Below are 15,329 nucleotides of genomic sequence, written 5' to 3'. Positions count from 1 at the left end.
TTTGGCCTTGCTCCCTGGCTTTCCCCGAGAGAAGTAGCACTCAGGTTAGCAATATATATATATAATTTATTTACATTCACGTCCGATAAAACCCCTATGTGCCCCGGCGGCCGGGCAAGGCTGTGTACATAAGGCCAAGAGTAAGTGCGTGAATGCACTTAAGACAAAGTCAGGACACGAGCTTCACATGACAGGCCCCGCGTGGGGCACCAGCCAGCCCTGGGGACGGGCACGCCACGCCACACACACTCGCCACTGTACAGCCCGGGACTCCCATTGCATATTCACAGGCCCCGCCGGGCAGGGCACCTCGAGGCTGGGGGAGGGGCAGGGGCAGGGAGGAGCCGTGGGGTGTCCCTGGGTGGGTGGAGAGGGCAGCATGTGAGAGGCAAATGTGCACCAACACTGGGCATGAGACGTGAGCAGCCTCAGGTGTACAGCATGAGATGTGTGTGGTTGGGGGGTGTCTGCATGACCCGGGAGGGGGTTGTGTGTGAGATGAGCACACGAGGCGTGCGTGGCACGTGCTCGTGTGGTGGTCGTGTGCCTGAATCCAGGGGCTACCCCCTGTCCGGCTGTGGCCCTCGGTCCTGCAGGCTTGGAGCAGGGCCCCTCAGACGTGCCCCTACCCAGCAGGCACAGAAATGTTTGCATAAGGTCCAGCTCAGGCAGGAGCTCTGGGGCCCTGGCCCAGGCCCAGTGTGTGCGTGCATGGCCGTGTGTATGCGGGGCCCCTGGAGAGGGACGGGAGGAGAGGTAGCATCACACGCACATACACACACACAGATGGGCTGGGCCTGGCCCAGGCTCCAGGCACTGTCCCTCCTGGGCCCTGGGGCCGAGTGTGAGCAGGTGGCAGTGCCAGCCTGGCTAGGCAGGCCATGGAGAGGTGGGAGTTCGGGCAGGGTCTGAAGGACCAGCATTAAGGGACAGCTTCGGCCGGGAGGGGGCCTGTCCGAGCAGCTCTCCCCGGTGTGGGGAAGGGCCCCTGTCCGGCTTCTGCCTGTCCTTGGTGGGTGCCAAAGCTGGTGAGAGTGTAGGTGTTGGGCCTGGCCGGCCTCAGCACTCAGCCTCCGACACTGTGAAGAGGCCAGCGTCTGGCTGGCCCAGTCCAGCCACTGCTGCAGCCAGCTGGCTGAGGTTGCCGTTGGGGAAGTGCCGCGCCTCCCACAGGTTGAGGATCATGGCTGTGGGGCTGGGCTTGGAGGCAAAGAAGCTGAGATGGCTGTGGAGGGGAGGGGGGCCGTCAGCAGCCTGGCCTGGCCCCAGCCGACACCTCCTGCCCCCCTGGCCCACCCCAGGGCAGGGCCTCCCCGAAGCCAAACACAATGACTGCCCCGGCCACTAGTAGATACGGCACAGGCCCCACAGGGCCTCCTGTCCACCTCACCCACCCCGCCACCGGGCAGGACTGTCGGTGGCCTGCGCAGGCCCTCTCTGCCCCTCTCCCGCCCACCTGTCCAGGTGGAGTTTCTGGGCCAGAGTCCGCCAGTCGGCACCCCGGCTACAGGGTGGGTCCAGGCTGGAAATGATCTTCTGCCGAATGAGGAAGGGGATCTTGAAGGCACTGGGGCCCACCAGGGCTGGGACCCCCCCTTCACTCTCCAGAGCCAGCAGCTCAGCAAACCTTGTGTCCTGGAGGTGGGAGGGAAAGAGGTGCCTGTTAGAACTTTCCCCAGGCCTGGGCCCACTGCCACCTCCTGCTGGGGGAGCTCCCAGACTCCCCCAGAGCATGGAGGCGGCATGAGCACTGGTACTTCCTGGGCACCTCCCATGTGCCAAGGCCCTTCTTACTGGGGCTCAGAGGTGCAGCGACCTGCCCAAAGCCACATAGCCAGAGAGCAGAGGAGCCCTCTGTGGCCTCCCTCCCTCTCTGCCCTTCTCCCCTCCAAGTCACTCTGCCCAGCCTCTGCTGACACTCAACACACACAGCTCTCTTCACGGCCTGAGTCCCCCCTGCCCAGCTCTCACTGCCAGAAATGCTCTTCCCCTTAATGCCGCAGCCAAACTGGCTCATTCTTTGGGGCCCAGTACAAAGCTCCTCCTCAGGGAAGCCCTCCAGGGTCTCCCCTCCTGCTGCTCCCATGTCCCCTGCACTCCCCTCCCCAACTCCCATTTGCACCTGTGCCTCCCTGTCTCTGAGTCTGGGAGGAAGCTGCCAAGGGGTTTCTAGGAGGAGGTGGGCCTGGGGACAGGCGGGAGGGAGAGTGGGTGGCAGGGCAGGCAGGGCAGGAGCGTTTTGGGGGCTGGTAGGGAGTTGGTAGTGGGAGCACGTCACGGCGGTGCTGCAGCCCCTCCCGTCCACCTTGGTGATGTTGAAGTTGATGCTGAAGCTCTGCCCGTCGCCCTCCACCTGCCACACCCACAGCTTGCAGGCCAGGTCACTAGTGCTGGGGCTGACACGCTCCAGGGTGAAGGTGCAGTGCAAGTACTGCTGCGTGCCATTCCAGATGTGATAAAAGGGGATCTCCTGATGGGGATGCAGAGAGGAGGTGTCAGGTGAGCCCAAGCTCCAGGCCCCTTGTGCGCTGGCCACGGCCCTGGCCCTCACCTGGTAGCTGACAAGGAGCTTACTCTTCCACAGGGAGCTGGGCACATCGTGGATGGATAGGCGCAGGTTGTGGTAACTGTCCTTGAAGTGCAGGACCCGTGGCTCCTGGATCAGCTGTCCCCCCAGCTGCTTCTCCAGCTGCACCACCTCCTGCAGTGCCCCAGGTGGTCAGCCCAGGCCCCTCCCCACTGCGCCCAAGGCAGTCAGTCCACAGGGCCAGGCATAGCTTGGCCTCCCAGCGGCGGGGGTGAGGGGCGGGAGATACCTTGAGTGCATCATGGGTGTCATGCAGGCAGTAGACCCGGATGTTGTACTCGAGGGAGGTGCAGGCCACCGGCGCAAACAGAAGCAGCTTGAGGCGCTTGGCGGCAGCCACGCTGAGGGCCTCTCCCACCAGGGCAAAGCGGCCCAGCTGCTCGGTGAAGACGTAGCAGGCACTGGCCTCCAGCTGGCAGTAGTAGAGGTGGGAGGGCGCCTCCTCGCCCAGGTGCAGCACATCCTGTGGGCAGGGGTCAGTGGGTCAATTCGGCCCAGCCTCAGAGCCCTAGGGCCAGCTGTGGCTTCAAGAAGTGGCCGGAGACTGGGGAGGGGTGGGGGTGCGGCTCAGGACCACCCAGCGGTGGAAGGCCGGGTGGAGCGTGCAGTTAGCCCACGTTCCCTTCTGGAGCCCGGGTCAGTTCCCTGCTCACCTCCCAGCTGCCCTCGCACGACTGCTTTTTGAGGCGCAGGCTCCAGCTGTCAGGGCTGGGCTCCCCACAGTGGTCCATAGCCAGGATGACTGGCCGGGTGAGCAGGACGCCAGGGGGTCCGCAGCTAACGATGGGACTCAGCAGGGTCTGACAGCCAGCTAGGGGCAACCTCAAGTGGGGAAATATGGGTGGGGAGGGAAAGGTGTCAGTGGCCCATCCTGGGTCCTGAGGGCTAGGCCAAGGGCAGGGCAGCAGCATCCCAGGGGCCAGGGGCTTGGGCTGCAGGACCACGTGGGGCTTAGGCACAGCTCTTTCCCCCGCCGCCTCGGGCCAGGCACAACAGTGGGTGGGCAGGGGGCTTCCTGGGGACCGAAGGCAGCAGGCAGGTCCCTCCCACCCCCGGCAACAGGGCCCGCGGCCACACCTCACGTCTTCCGGCTTATGCAGCGTGAGGTAGATCTCATAGATCTTCCCTCGGGGTATGGCATCTGGGGGGATGAGGAGGCTGATTCCTGGAACGGCAGGAAGAGGGCCAGGGCTTACCCACTGCCAAAGCACCCAACACCCCACCACACAGCCCCTCCAGGAGCCTTCCTGTGAGGACTGACTGGTGCCAGCCCGGCCTGGGGACAGAGGGGCCTCAAAGACTGCCGTGCTGACCAACCACCCCCACAGGCATGAAGCTGAGTCAGGGGCACCCCATGAGCAACTGAGGGAACCCAGGTGGGGAAAGCATGCCTGGCTAGCTCAGGCACAGAAAACTTGGGGACAGAAGGTATGCGGTACCGACCTCCCTTGTCCCCTGAAAGGCACTGGGGGGGACCAGGGTATCCCTTGCTTAAAACCTTCCCTGCCCCCGGGATGAAGTCCAGCTCCCTGGCCTGGCATTGAAGGGCCTTTGCCTCTGGCCCCCACTGCCTCTCTAGCCCAGCCAGTGCTACAAAGTTGGTGGTTCTGGAACCACTGCCTGAGCCCCCACTGCCCTCCCGTCCTGCTCTAGCTCCCCTCTCCATTGCTCCTTCTACTCTCTGCCACGCCATGGTCCCTGCAGGTGGGGTGGGTCTTGAATAACCTATCTCCTGGGCTGGATGCCCTCCCATCGGCTGGCTTGCCTCTGCTCCAGCGTCTTGGAGAAGCAGGATCAGTGTGTGAGTAGAGAGGGGAGTGGTTCAACAGGGAGATGGTGGGACAGGATCCGGCAAAGACGGGGGCCAGGGAGTTCCTCTAGAGGTGGTGAGCAGGGACTCCCCCAGACAGGGAGTCCTTACATGAGGAGGGGCTCCCAGCTCAGGACATGGGGAGGGAGAGGAATTCCATGACTTTACCCCACCAAGTCCAAAAGCAAATGCACACTCCCTTGTGGGCAGTGCAGAGCAGGGCTGGGCTGGTATCACCGTTTCACCGGAGAGTGCAGAGTCACAGCCACTGCTCCCTTCACTGGCCCGCACTGCCCCGCGGTCCCAGCTGTAGTGTTGGTGACAATGCCAGACATCCTCGCAGGAAGGCTCTCCATGGGGAAGGTACATGCACTTACATCCTCATTCATCAGCTCCTAATGCTGGGTACTCAGGACGGCGAAGGAAAACCACAGACCCCACTCTCATGAAGTTCTTAGCCCAGCAGGGGAGAAGGACAAGTCAACCACAGCACAGGATGCGGGGGAAGTGGCAGCCACCCCCCGGCCTGGGGAGCGAAGAGCAAGGGCTGCCGGGCCCCACTGTTTGCCTGCGTCTCTGTAAGAGCTGACAGATGCCGTCTCACCTCGTCATCCCAACAGCCCCATGAGGGGTTCGTTATCATCTGTGTGGACGTGAGGCACAGACGGCAAGAGCTGTCAGGCGGGGACCCAAAAGAGAAGTCCCAGCTGAGCTGGTGGGAGGGGCAGGGGGTCGGTGCATGCAGAGGGCAGCACCGTGTGTCGGGGATGTTGAGTCCATGGTGGCTGCCGTGTGCGGGACGATGTGTGTGAGGGAAGAGGCTGAAGCAGCTGGCCCGCAGGGGACAGGTCTTCTCTGTGGTATCATGTGGGCTTTGCAGGGGGCAGAGGGGAGCCCAGAAGGGATTCGAGCACGAGAGGGTCATGATCAACTCTGGCTTCATTTGGTGAAGTTTTATAGCAAGGAACCAGGTAAGGGGTTTGGTGGCCTGTGTCAGGAGAGGCAGCAAGGGAGGACAAGAGCAGGAGGTGGCAGGAGCTATTGAGGAGGGACTGGCGTGGGACTGAAGCTGGCGGGGGGCAAGAGAGGACGAGCAGCAGGTCAAGGTGACCCCAAGTTTCCGGCTTAAGCAACTAGACGATCCGTGAACTGGGGGAAGCTAGGAATGGGGAGGCTCTGGGGGAGGGTGGGAGACGGTTCTGTTTTAGGCACCAGGAGTCTGAGGTGATGTGAGACATCCAGATGGAGCTGGCCAGGAGGCAGCTGGGTGTACAGTTCTGTCGCCCGGGAGAACTGCAGGCTAAGGATGGGGGAGTGGGAGTTATCTGCACAGACACGGCGATTAAAGCCATGGAGTGGGCGAGGCCGCTCGGGGAGAAGGGCACTGGGAGGGAGCTCGGAGGCACACCTACATTTATGGAACAGGCAGCTGGAGAGGGGCAAGCTAACCAGGAGCGCATGGGGTCATCTAAGCTGAGGGACTTGGGAATTTCCGGTGGGAGTGGCCAGCCATGCCAGAGGCCGCAGCCACTTCTTGCAAGGCAGCCATGGAAAGAGTTCTTCAGAGGGTTTCGGTGCTGGGGTGGGTGGAAGCCAGGATGCAGTGGGGACTCCAGGATGGCCTCTGCCCAGGCCTGTGCTCATCTGTTTGCCCTTGGTTGTCTCCCTGCTCAGTTGCAAGCTCCTTGGGGCCGGGGCTTGCCCTACCTCTGGGCCCAGGGCCCCACATGGAGACTGGAACAAGTAGGCTGCTTGGCTGTGTAAATGAATGGACAATTATCTTGTGCCCACAGGCAACAAGAGGAAGACAGCTCTGGCCATGGCCTCGGTGCCAGCCAAGACTGGGTTCTCCCCAAAACTCCACCCCCTTTCCTTGCTGATCTGTCACGGGACACTGAGGGGCACGAGAGGAATGTCCGGCTGTCCCGTCCTCCTCCAGGAGGGAAGTGGAGCTCTCAGAGCCCCCTGGGGTCCTTCCTACCTGTATTAGGGATCATCAGCCGGCCCCCGAGGAAGTTGAAGGTCCCATAGGTCATGTTGCTGGTGCCTCGGGGCAGGGAACGGAAGTAGTTCTGGGTGGAGAGGCGGGAGACGAACTCCTCGGCTTCAGAGGTGGGAGAGCTGTGGTGCAGTGTGTGGCGGCCACCACCCAGGGGGCTGAGCAGGTGCCCATTGGTGAGCTGGAACTTGGGGCTGGGCCCATCCTGCCGGGGACAGAGACTGCCTTGGTAGGTGGTGGTGGTGGTGCTGAGGTCCGGCTGGATGGTGAGCAGATGGGGGTTGTCTGCAGGATAAAGACAGACTCAGGCAATGGCACCTAGGGCATCCCTGCCCCAGCAGCCCTTGGCGTGGGAGCTGGGGCAGGAGTGCTGGGGGCACGGGGCCCCTCACCTGCTTTGCTGGGCTTGATGCTGACGGGCTGGAAGCCTGAGGTGAGAATGGACGAGTCAGCCACATCTGAGTCCAGCCCCTCCTTCTTCCGGCAATAAACGAGGATGAGGACAAGCAGCAGCAGGACCAGGCAGACGGCCACGGCGATGAGGCCCACATAGAGGGCCACGTCCTCAGGGCCAGAAGCAGCTGCGGGAGACAGCACGGCCTTGGTGGGGGCAGGGGTGTAGGAGTCTGGGAAGGAGAGGTCAGTGGTCTGCACCCCAGGAGGATGAGGTCTGCACCCCGGGGCATCTGCACTAGCTAGGGAGCAGACGCTTGTGGCAGGGAGCATGGAGTCCGTGCGTGTGCATCCCAGCCCTGTATTTGCCATTACTGTGCTGTGTGACTCTGAGCAAATCACATTCCTCGTGGGCTTGAGATCCCAGCTGAGTCTGCTGCCTGGAGGATGGAGGAGGGGAAGAGCTACTTCCCCAGAGCGGATAACCTGGTGCCTGGCTGCTAGGTTGAACCTGCTGCCTGCTCTTCTGGGACAAGGGCAGCTTGGGCTGGGGGTGAACTCTTGGGATCCCCAGAGCACGGGGTCTGCCTCCTGTGTGGTTCCAGGTCAGTGCCTAGACTAGGAGCAGGGGTTTGGGGGCCCTTCTCTCTGTCTGCCTCCCCAAGGCCTGGGGCAGGTCTGGGGAGGGGGTGATTGACTGCTTGGAGGAAGCTATATTGATTTTAGAAGGGTTTTGCATAAATGGAAGAAATGTCCATCAGAAAGGAATTGACACAGATAATTAGGTTTTTAATTGAAAGAATGGGGGAGGGTATGTTCTAGAGGAAAAAAAAATCCAACAGAGATCTTTAACTGTTAGTTATGGCCTTGTAATTAACAGCCCTCACAAGCCCGGCATTCCCACAGGACCTGTATGTGCACTTGGGGGACCAGGCAGATGGGAAGCTGTGGTGTTGGGCGAGTGTGGGCAGATGGGAAGCTGTGGTTTGGGGCGAGTGTGGGCAGATGTGAAGCTGTGGTGTTGGTGAATGTGGGCAGATGGGAAGCTGTGGTGTTGGGTGAGTGTGGGCAGATGGGAAGCTGTGGTGTGGGGTGAGTGTGGGCAGATGGGAAGCTGTGGTGTTGGTGAGTGTGGGCAGATGGGAAGCTGTGGTGTGGGGCGAGTGTGGGCAGATGGGAAGCTGTGGTGTGGGGCGAGTGTGGGCAGATGTGAAGCTGTGGTGTTGGTGAGTGTGGGCAGATGGGAAGCTGTGGTGTGGGGTGAGTGTGGGCAGGTGGGAAGCTGTGGTGTTGGGGCGAGTGTGGGCAGATGGGAAGCTGTGGTGTTGGTGAGTGTGGGCAGATGGGAAGCTGTGGTGTGGGGCGAGTGTGGGCAGATGGGAAGCTGTGGTGTGGGGCGAGTGTGGGCAGATGTGAAGCTGTGGTGTTGGTGAGTGTGGGCAGATGGGAAGCTGTGGTGTGGGGTGAGTGTGGGCAGATGGGAAGCTGCGGTGTTGGTGAGTGTGGGCAGATGGGAAGCTGCGGTGTTGGGGCGAGTGTGGGCAGATGGGAAGCTGCGGTGTTGGTGATTGTGGGCAGATGGGAAGCTGTGGTGTTGGTGAGTGTGGGCAGATGGGAAGCTGCGGTGTTGGTGAGTGTGGGCAGATGGGAAGCTGTGGTGTGGGGTGAGTGTGGGCAGATGGGAAGCTGCGGTGTTGGTGAGTGTGGGCAGATGGGAAGCTGCGGTGTTGGGGCGAGTGTGGGCAGATGGGAAGCTGCGGTGTTGGTGAGTGTGGGCAGATGGGAAGCTGCGGTGTTGGTGAGTGTGGGCAGATGGGAAGCTGCGGTGTTGGGGTGAGTGTGGGCAGATGGGAAGCTGCGGTGTTGGTGAGTGTGGGCAGATGGGAAGCTGCGGTGTTGGTGAGTGTGGGCAGATGGGAAGCTGCGGTGTTGGTGAGTGTGGGCAGATGGGAAGCTGCGGTGTTGGGGCGAGTGTGGGCAGATGGGAAGCTGCGGTGTTGGTGAGTGTGGGCAGATGGGAAGCTGCGGTGTTGGTGAGTGTGGGCAGATGGGAAGCTGCGGTGTGGGGTGAGTGTGGGCAGATGGGAAGCTGCGGTGTGGGGTGAGTGTGGGCAGATGGGAAGCTGCGGTGTGGGGTGAGTGTGGGCAGATGGGAAGCTGCGGTGTGGGGTGAGTGTGGGCAGATGGGAAGCTGCGGTGTGGGGTGAGTGTGGGCAGATGGGAAGCTGTGGTGTGGGGTGAGTGTGGGCAGATGGGAAGCTGTGGTGTTGGTGAGTGTGGGCAGATGGGAAGCTGTGGTGTGGGGCGAGTGTGGGCAGATGGGAAGCTGTGGTGTGGGGCGAGTGTGGGCAGATGTGAAGCTGTGGTGTTGGTGAGTGTGGTCAGATGGGAAGCTGTGGTGTGGGGTGAGTGTGGGCAGATGGGAAGCTGCGGTGTTGGTGAGTGTGGGCAGATGGGAAGCTGCGGTGTTGGGGCGAGTGTGGGCAGATGGGAAGCTGCGGTGTTGGTGATTGTGGGCAGATGGGAAGCTGTGGTGTTGGTGAGTGTGGGCAGATGGGAAGCTGCGGTGTTGGTGAGTGTGGGCAGATGGGAAGCTGTGGTGTGGGGTGAGTGTGGGCAGATGGGAAGCTGCGGTGTTGGTGAGTGTGGGCAGATGGGAAGCTGCGGTGTTGGTGAGTGTGGGCAGATGGGAAGCTGCGGTGTTGGTGAGTGTGGGCAGATGGGAAGCTGTGGTGTTGGTGAGTGTGGGCAGATGGGAAGCTGTGGTGTGGGGCGAGTGTGGGCAGATGGGAAGCTGTGGTGTGGGGCGAGTGTGGGCAGATGGGAAGCTGTGGTGTGGGGTGAGTGTGGGCAGATGGGAAGCTGTGGTGCTGGTGAGTGTGCGCAGATGGGAAGCTGTGGTGTGGGGTGAGTGTGGGCAGATGGGTAGCTGTGGTGTGGGGCGAGTGTGGGCAGATGGGAAGCTGTGGTGTTGGTGAGTGTGGGCAGATGGGAAGCTGTGGTGTGGGGTGAGTGTGGGCAGGTGGGAAGCTGTGGTGTTGGGGCGAGTGTGGGCAGATGGGAAGCTGTGGTGTTGGTGAGTGTGGGCAGATGGGAAGCTGTGGTGTGGGGCGAGTGTGGGCAGATGGGAAGCTGTGGTGTGGGGTGAGCGTGGGCAGATGGGAAGCTGTGGTGTTGGTGAGTGTGGGCAGATGGGAAGCTGTGGTGTGGGGTGAGTGTGGGCAGATGGGAAGCTGTGGTGTTGGTGAGTGTGGGCAGATGGGAAGCTGTGGTGTGGGGCGAGTGTGGGCAGATGGGAAGCTGTGGTGTGGGGCGAGTGTGGGCAGATGTGAAGCTGTGGTGTTGGTGAGTGTGGTCAGATGGGAAGCTGTGGTGTGGGGTGAGTGTGGGCAGATGGGAAGCTGCGGTGTTGGTGAGTGTGGGCAGATGGGAAGCTGCGGTGTTGGGGCGAGTGTGGGCAGATGGGAAGCTGCGGTGTTGGTGATTGTGGGCAGATGGGAAGCTGTGGTGTTGGTGAGTGTGGGCAGATGGGAAGCTGCGGTGTTGGTGAGTGTGGGCAGATGGGAAGCTGTGGTGTGGGGTGAGTGTGGGCAGATGGGAAGCTGCGGTGTTGGTGAGTGTGGGCAGATGGGAAGCTGCGGTGTTGGTGAGTGTGGGCAGATGGGAAGCTGTGGTGTTGGTGAGTGTGGGCAGATGGGAAGCTGTGGTGTGGGGCGAGTGTGGGCAGATGGGAAGCTGTGGTGTGGGGCGAGTGTGGGCAGATGGGAAGCTGTGGTGTGGGGTGAGTGTGGGCAGATGGGAAGCTGTGGTGTTGGTGAGTGTGCGCAGATGGGAAGCTGTGGTGTGGGGTGAGTGTGGGCAGATGGGTAGCTGTGGTGTGGGGCGAGTGTGGGCAGATGGGAAGCTGTGGTGTTGGTGAGTGTGGGCAGATGGGAAGCTGTGGTGTGGGGTGAGTGTGGGCAGGTGGGAAGCTGTGGTGTTGGGGCGAGTGTGGGCAGATGGGAAGCTGTGGTGTTGGTGAGTGTGGGCAGATGGGAAGCTGTGGTGTGGGGCGAGTGTGGGCAGATGGGAAGCTGTGGTGTGGGGTGAGCGTGGGCAGATGGGAAGCTGTGGTGTTGGTGAGTGTGGGCAGATGGGAAGCTGTGGTGTGGGGTGAGTGTGGGCAGATGGGAAGCTGTGGTGTTGGTGAGTGTGGGCAGATGGGAAGCTGTGGTGTGGGGCGAGTGTGGGCAGATGGGAAGCTGTGGTGTGGGGTGAGCGTGGGCAGATGGGAAGCTGCGGTGTTGGTGAGTGTGGGCAGATGGGAAGCTGCGGTGTTGGGGCGAGTGTGGGCAGATGGGAAGCTGCGGTGTTGGTGATTGTGGGCAGATGGGAAGCTGTGGTGTTGGTGAGTGTGGGCAGATGGGAAGCTGCGGTGTTGGTGAGTGTGGGCAGATGGGAAGCTGCGGTGTGGGGTGAGTGTGGGCAGATGGGAAGCTGCGGTGTGGGGTGAGTGTGGGCAGATGGGAAGCTGCGGTGTGGGGTGAGTGTGGGCAGATGGGAAGCTGCGGTGTGGGGTGAGTGTGGGCAGATGGGAAGCTGCGGTGTGGGGTGAGTGTGGGCAGATGGGAAGCTGCGGTGTGGGGTGAGTGTGGGCAGATGGGAAGCTGCGGTGTGGGGTGAGTGTGGGCAGATGGGAAGCTGCGGTGTGGGGTGAGTGTGGGCAGATGGGAAGCTGCGGTGTGGGGTGAGTGTGGGCAGATGGGAAGCTGCGGTGTGGGTGAGTGTGGGCAGATGGGAAGCTGCGGTGTGGGGTGAGTGTGGGCAGATGGGAAGCTGCGGTGTGGGGTGAGTGTGGGCAGATGGGAAGCTGCGGTGTTGGTGAGTGTGGGCAGATGGGAAGCTGCGGTGTTGGTGAGTGTGGGCAGATGGGAAGCTGTGGTGTGGGGTGAGTGTGGGCAGATGGGAAGCTGTGGTGTTGGTGAGTGTGGGCAGATGGGAAGCTCTGGTGTTGGGTGAGTGTGGGCAATGGGTGTGCATGAATCAAGGTTCAAATCTGTGCCCGTCTCAGGAGGCATGGGAGGTGGTGGGGCGCGCCTGGGTCCATGTGCAGGTATGCTAAGGATGAGGGGGATCTCACTGGGTCCTGAGCCTGGAGAGGCTACAGCCTTTGGCAGGAGAATAGCTCCCTCAGCCCCCACCTCCCCAGGGCTGGGCAAGGCCAATCCAGGCAAACAGAAGAGGACCTCAGGGCAGAGAGGACTCACTGTGTACACAGAGGTCACTGGTACAGTTGCGGGTGTCCAGGTCAGTGCCCTGGCACTCCTCCCCTCCGTTGCGGGGTGCTGGGTCAGAGCACTCACGGCTCCGCCAGTGGGTGCAGTCCAGCCCACAGGCCGACCACTTGCTCCACGGGCTCCAGCTGCCGTCCACTAGATGAGAGACAAGCAGAGAGGAGACGGTGCGGTCAGCCTGGGAGCCCACCCCGGCAGTCTGCCAGTGTGGCCCCTCTGGGCAACCAGACCAGGCAGTGCAAGGCAGCCTGGATTTGGGTGCAAAGCCAGGGCCAGGCCCACGATGCACGCCCTCTAGTGTCCAGCTGGCCTTGATGACGCATGCTAATGACAGGGAGGCGCGGATGACGCCAGGGGCTGCTTGGCTCTCTCCACACCAGGGAGGCTGTCCTGGCCCTGGGGCAGCGAGGGCTCTCTCGTCACACGTTGACCCTTCTGAACCCAGGGACAAGTGGACTCTGCAGCCCTGGGCTGAGCCCTAGACCCTGTCAAACTGTACCTCACACCCTGTGACTTACACCCTATGTTGAGCCCTGACATTGGACACAGATCGAGCCCTGACTCCAACCATACACCGCACCCCGATCCCCGCCTCAGACTGAGCCTGGCCCTGCGTGGCGGGTGGGTGGGATGGAGCCATGGGGGGGCAGGCTGGTGGGCGCGATGGAGCCAGGGCACGGAGATGGCGTGGTGAGGAACGATGCGGGAGGCGGTGGCCGCTGGTACCTGGGCACAGGGTGGCGCAGGCTGTTTTCTGGACATTCTGCCCCTCACAGAAAGCGCCCCCGTTGAGAGGCGCCGGGTTGGTGCAGCTCCGGCTCCGTTTCTGCCAGCCGCGCCCACAGCTGGCGCTGCAGACGGACCACTCGGTCCACGTCGACCACCCACCGTTCACTGGCCGGACAGAGAAGGACTGGGGTCAGGGAGCGGGGGCGTCCTCAGATACACTGGCCCAGGGGACGGGGCGTGAGGGCAGAGGGGCTGTGAGCTGGACACGGGTGGGCTGTGGCTGAGCTGGGAGAGAAGGCCTGGGGGAGGCCATGCTCGTGCCTGCTGGCCCCCGGGCCCTGCAGCACGCACGCCACAGTCTTCCCTTCTCCCAGGGGGCACTCGGGGTAGCCAGGCTGAACCACGGCTCACACACTCCTGCAGCCCAGACCCCAGCCTCTCCTGGGGTGACTCCCGCACCCTCCCTCTGCTGGCTCCTGGGGGTGCCTGGACTGTGTGGCTTCTGATTCCCCCCTTGGAGACTCAGGAGTGGGGACAGCCTGTCACCTTTCCTAGATTCCCATCCTGTCCCTCATCTCCTTCTGCACAATGCCCGCTGCCCACAAAGGACCTCCAATCTGTCCCACTCCTTTGCCCAGACATGCCCCTGGGCCCCCAGCAGTCACAGAGAGCCCTTTGCTTATCCTGCCTAGTCAGGCACGATCTGGTCCACCTGGCTTTGGCCTCATGGCCTCTCTTCACCCCACCAGCCACATGTCACTGCCCAGGGGCACCGCAGCGCCTCTCCCTGTGACCGGGGAGCCCCGGGGCCCACCGTAGACGATGACAGCAGCGGAGGCGCTGCGGCGACGTGCCACGATGTTCTTGGCCACGCAGGTGTAGTTGGCCGTGTCAGCAAGGCGGGCCTGTCGCACCACCAGGCTGTGCTCCCGCGTGATGTATACATTGGGGTCCAGGGATGGGTCCACCAGGTCCTCGTTCCGGAGCCATTCCACCTAGGGGAGGGAGCCCTGCCATGTACTGCCAGCCCATGCTGGCCCTGCCCAGAGTGGCCCCTACCAGGGTGACCAGGCAGGAGCCCAGGTCTAGACGTGGGCACTAGAGGAGCCCTCACCTCAGCTGGAGGGATGCCCTCCGGTGGACGGCAGGGCAGCACGATGCCCTGCTCCAGGGACACCTCCTTGGCCAGCGGCTCCTGCTCGAAGTTCTTGCGCAAATCTAGAAGAGGAATGAGAGTGTCCTCCTGTCTGAGGGCCTCACACAGGCTCAGCCTGGCTGGCTGTGTCCCTTGTCCTGCAGGGGCCATGGCACATGGCAGAGGAAGTGCCAGGTGGCCAGGGGGCCATGGGGTGGCTGGGCCGTGTCCACAGGCACTTTCTCCACTCATCCAGGCAGGGCTGTGAGGTTTTCTGACCGGACCGCCTCTTCCAGGAAGCCTACTGTCCCCTCTCCTGGTGACAACCCCCCGCCGTGCGCCCTCCCCCAGGGCCCAGCCCTAGACTCACAGGCTATGCGGATGTAGGCCTTCTGACTCTTGGTGGTGCCCGAGGAGCTCCATGCCACGCACTGGCACCAGTATTCCTCCAGCCCGAACACCTTCTCCACCTGCTGCCTTGAGACATTAATGCGGACCTCCATGGTGGGCAGCCCTGGGGGCGGGAGGGGCAGGTAGTCAGAGCCCCAGGGCCACCCTGAACTTCTGTGTGTGGGTCCCTGCGCCACCCTCAGCCGCTCTCGCTGACTGGCAAGGGAGTGGACTTTGTTTTTTTTATTTTATTTTATTTTATTATTATTATATTTTAAGTTTTAAGGCAACCCCCAGCCTGGAGGAAACTCCAGGGGGCCCAAGGGCCGCTTGATTTCTATCTCCTGAAGGCCCCGAGCAGGCAGGGTAGACCTTCCATTCATTATACTTTGTTACCTGAGGCCTGACTCCCCGGAGTCACTTACAGAAATGTCCATAAAGGGGCTGCCGTAGAGCTTTGGGCCAGAGGGTCTGACCTCCAGACTCCAGGCAGAAGGGGTGGGGCAGACAGGCTGAGCTCTGCACCTCTGTGGGTAAAAGAGGTGAGGAAGGATCTGGCCCCCTCCCTCGGGGGCTAGCAGATAGATCCTGACGTGATAATATAATAACAGTCATTAACAATATAATTGCAGTGATTATGTAGTATGATGCTAGCGCCCTGGGACTTAGGGTTTCCCACGTGCCGGGATGGGGATGTCGTCTTAATCCACTCCCTTGGACAGAAATGCAGAGGGAAGTGACTTGCCATGGGGACCCGGGACTGTCTGCATCCGAAGGGTGAGCTGGGGCGCCTATGCACTAGGGAGAAACTTTGGAAGAGGGTGAGAGAGCAGCCAGCAGAGGGGGAGCTGGGGGTCTAGGACCCGCTCTGCCTAACTAGGGTGAGCTGGGGGGACTCCGCTCCAGGCTGGACTCAGCCCCCCACCTTCTGCCATATCTGGCCTAAGGCAGGCTGAGGACCCTCTGACAACTCAGGAGCGGGGGCAGCAACCCTCCTCCTGCCCCGTCTGTAG

At 62.0% G+C, this 15,329-nt stretch overlaps 1 protein-coding gene across 4 annotated transcripts in view; it reads right to left on the bottom strand.

Moving 5' to 3' along the window:
- Positions 1-45: 45 nt before the first annotated feature.
- The window catches only part of UNC5A (unc-5 netrin receptor A), a 71,361-nt gene continuing 56,077 nt past the window's right edge, over positions 46-15,329 (bottom strand). The window contains exons 3-16 of one of the 4 annotated variants that reach the window (XM_034961041.3): positions 14,297-14,440; positions 13,906-14,009; positions 13,606-13,786; positions 12,789-12,956; positions 12,036-12,200; positions 6,789-6,977; positions 6,379-6,681; positions 3,665-3,752; positions 3,241-3,409; positions 2,817-3,050; positions 2,552-2,701; positions 2,306-2,470; positions 1,457-1,635; positions 46-1,225 (exon numbers count right to left, since the gene is read on the bottom strand). In XM_034961041.3, coding sequence (XP_034816932.1) covers positions 1,060-1,225; positions 1,457-1,635; positions 2,306-2,470; positions 2,552-2,701; positions 2,817-3,050; positions 3,241-3,409; positions 3,665-3,752; positions 6,379-6,681; positions 6,789-6,977; positions 12,036-12,200; positions 12,789-12,956; positions 13,606-13,786; positions 13,906-14,009; positions 14,297-14,440 — 2,405 coding nt within the window. In that variant the 3' untranslated portion in view covers positions 46-1,059. The other 3 variants (XM_034961042.3, XM_034961039.3, XM_034961040.3) reach the window with 3 other exon arrangements.

Source organism: Pan paniscus, chromosome 4 (genome assembly GCF_029289425.2).
Source record: "Pan paniscus chromosome 4, NHGRI_mPanPan1-v2.0_pri, whole genome shotgun sequence".
Taxonomy (NCBI): Eukaryota; Metazoa; Chordata; class Mammalia; order Primates; family Hominidae; genus Pan; species Pan paniscus.
This window is presented reverse-complemented; position numbering and strand designations above follow the sequence as displayed.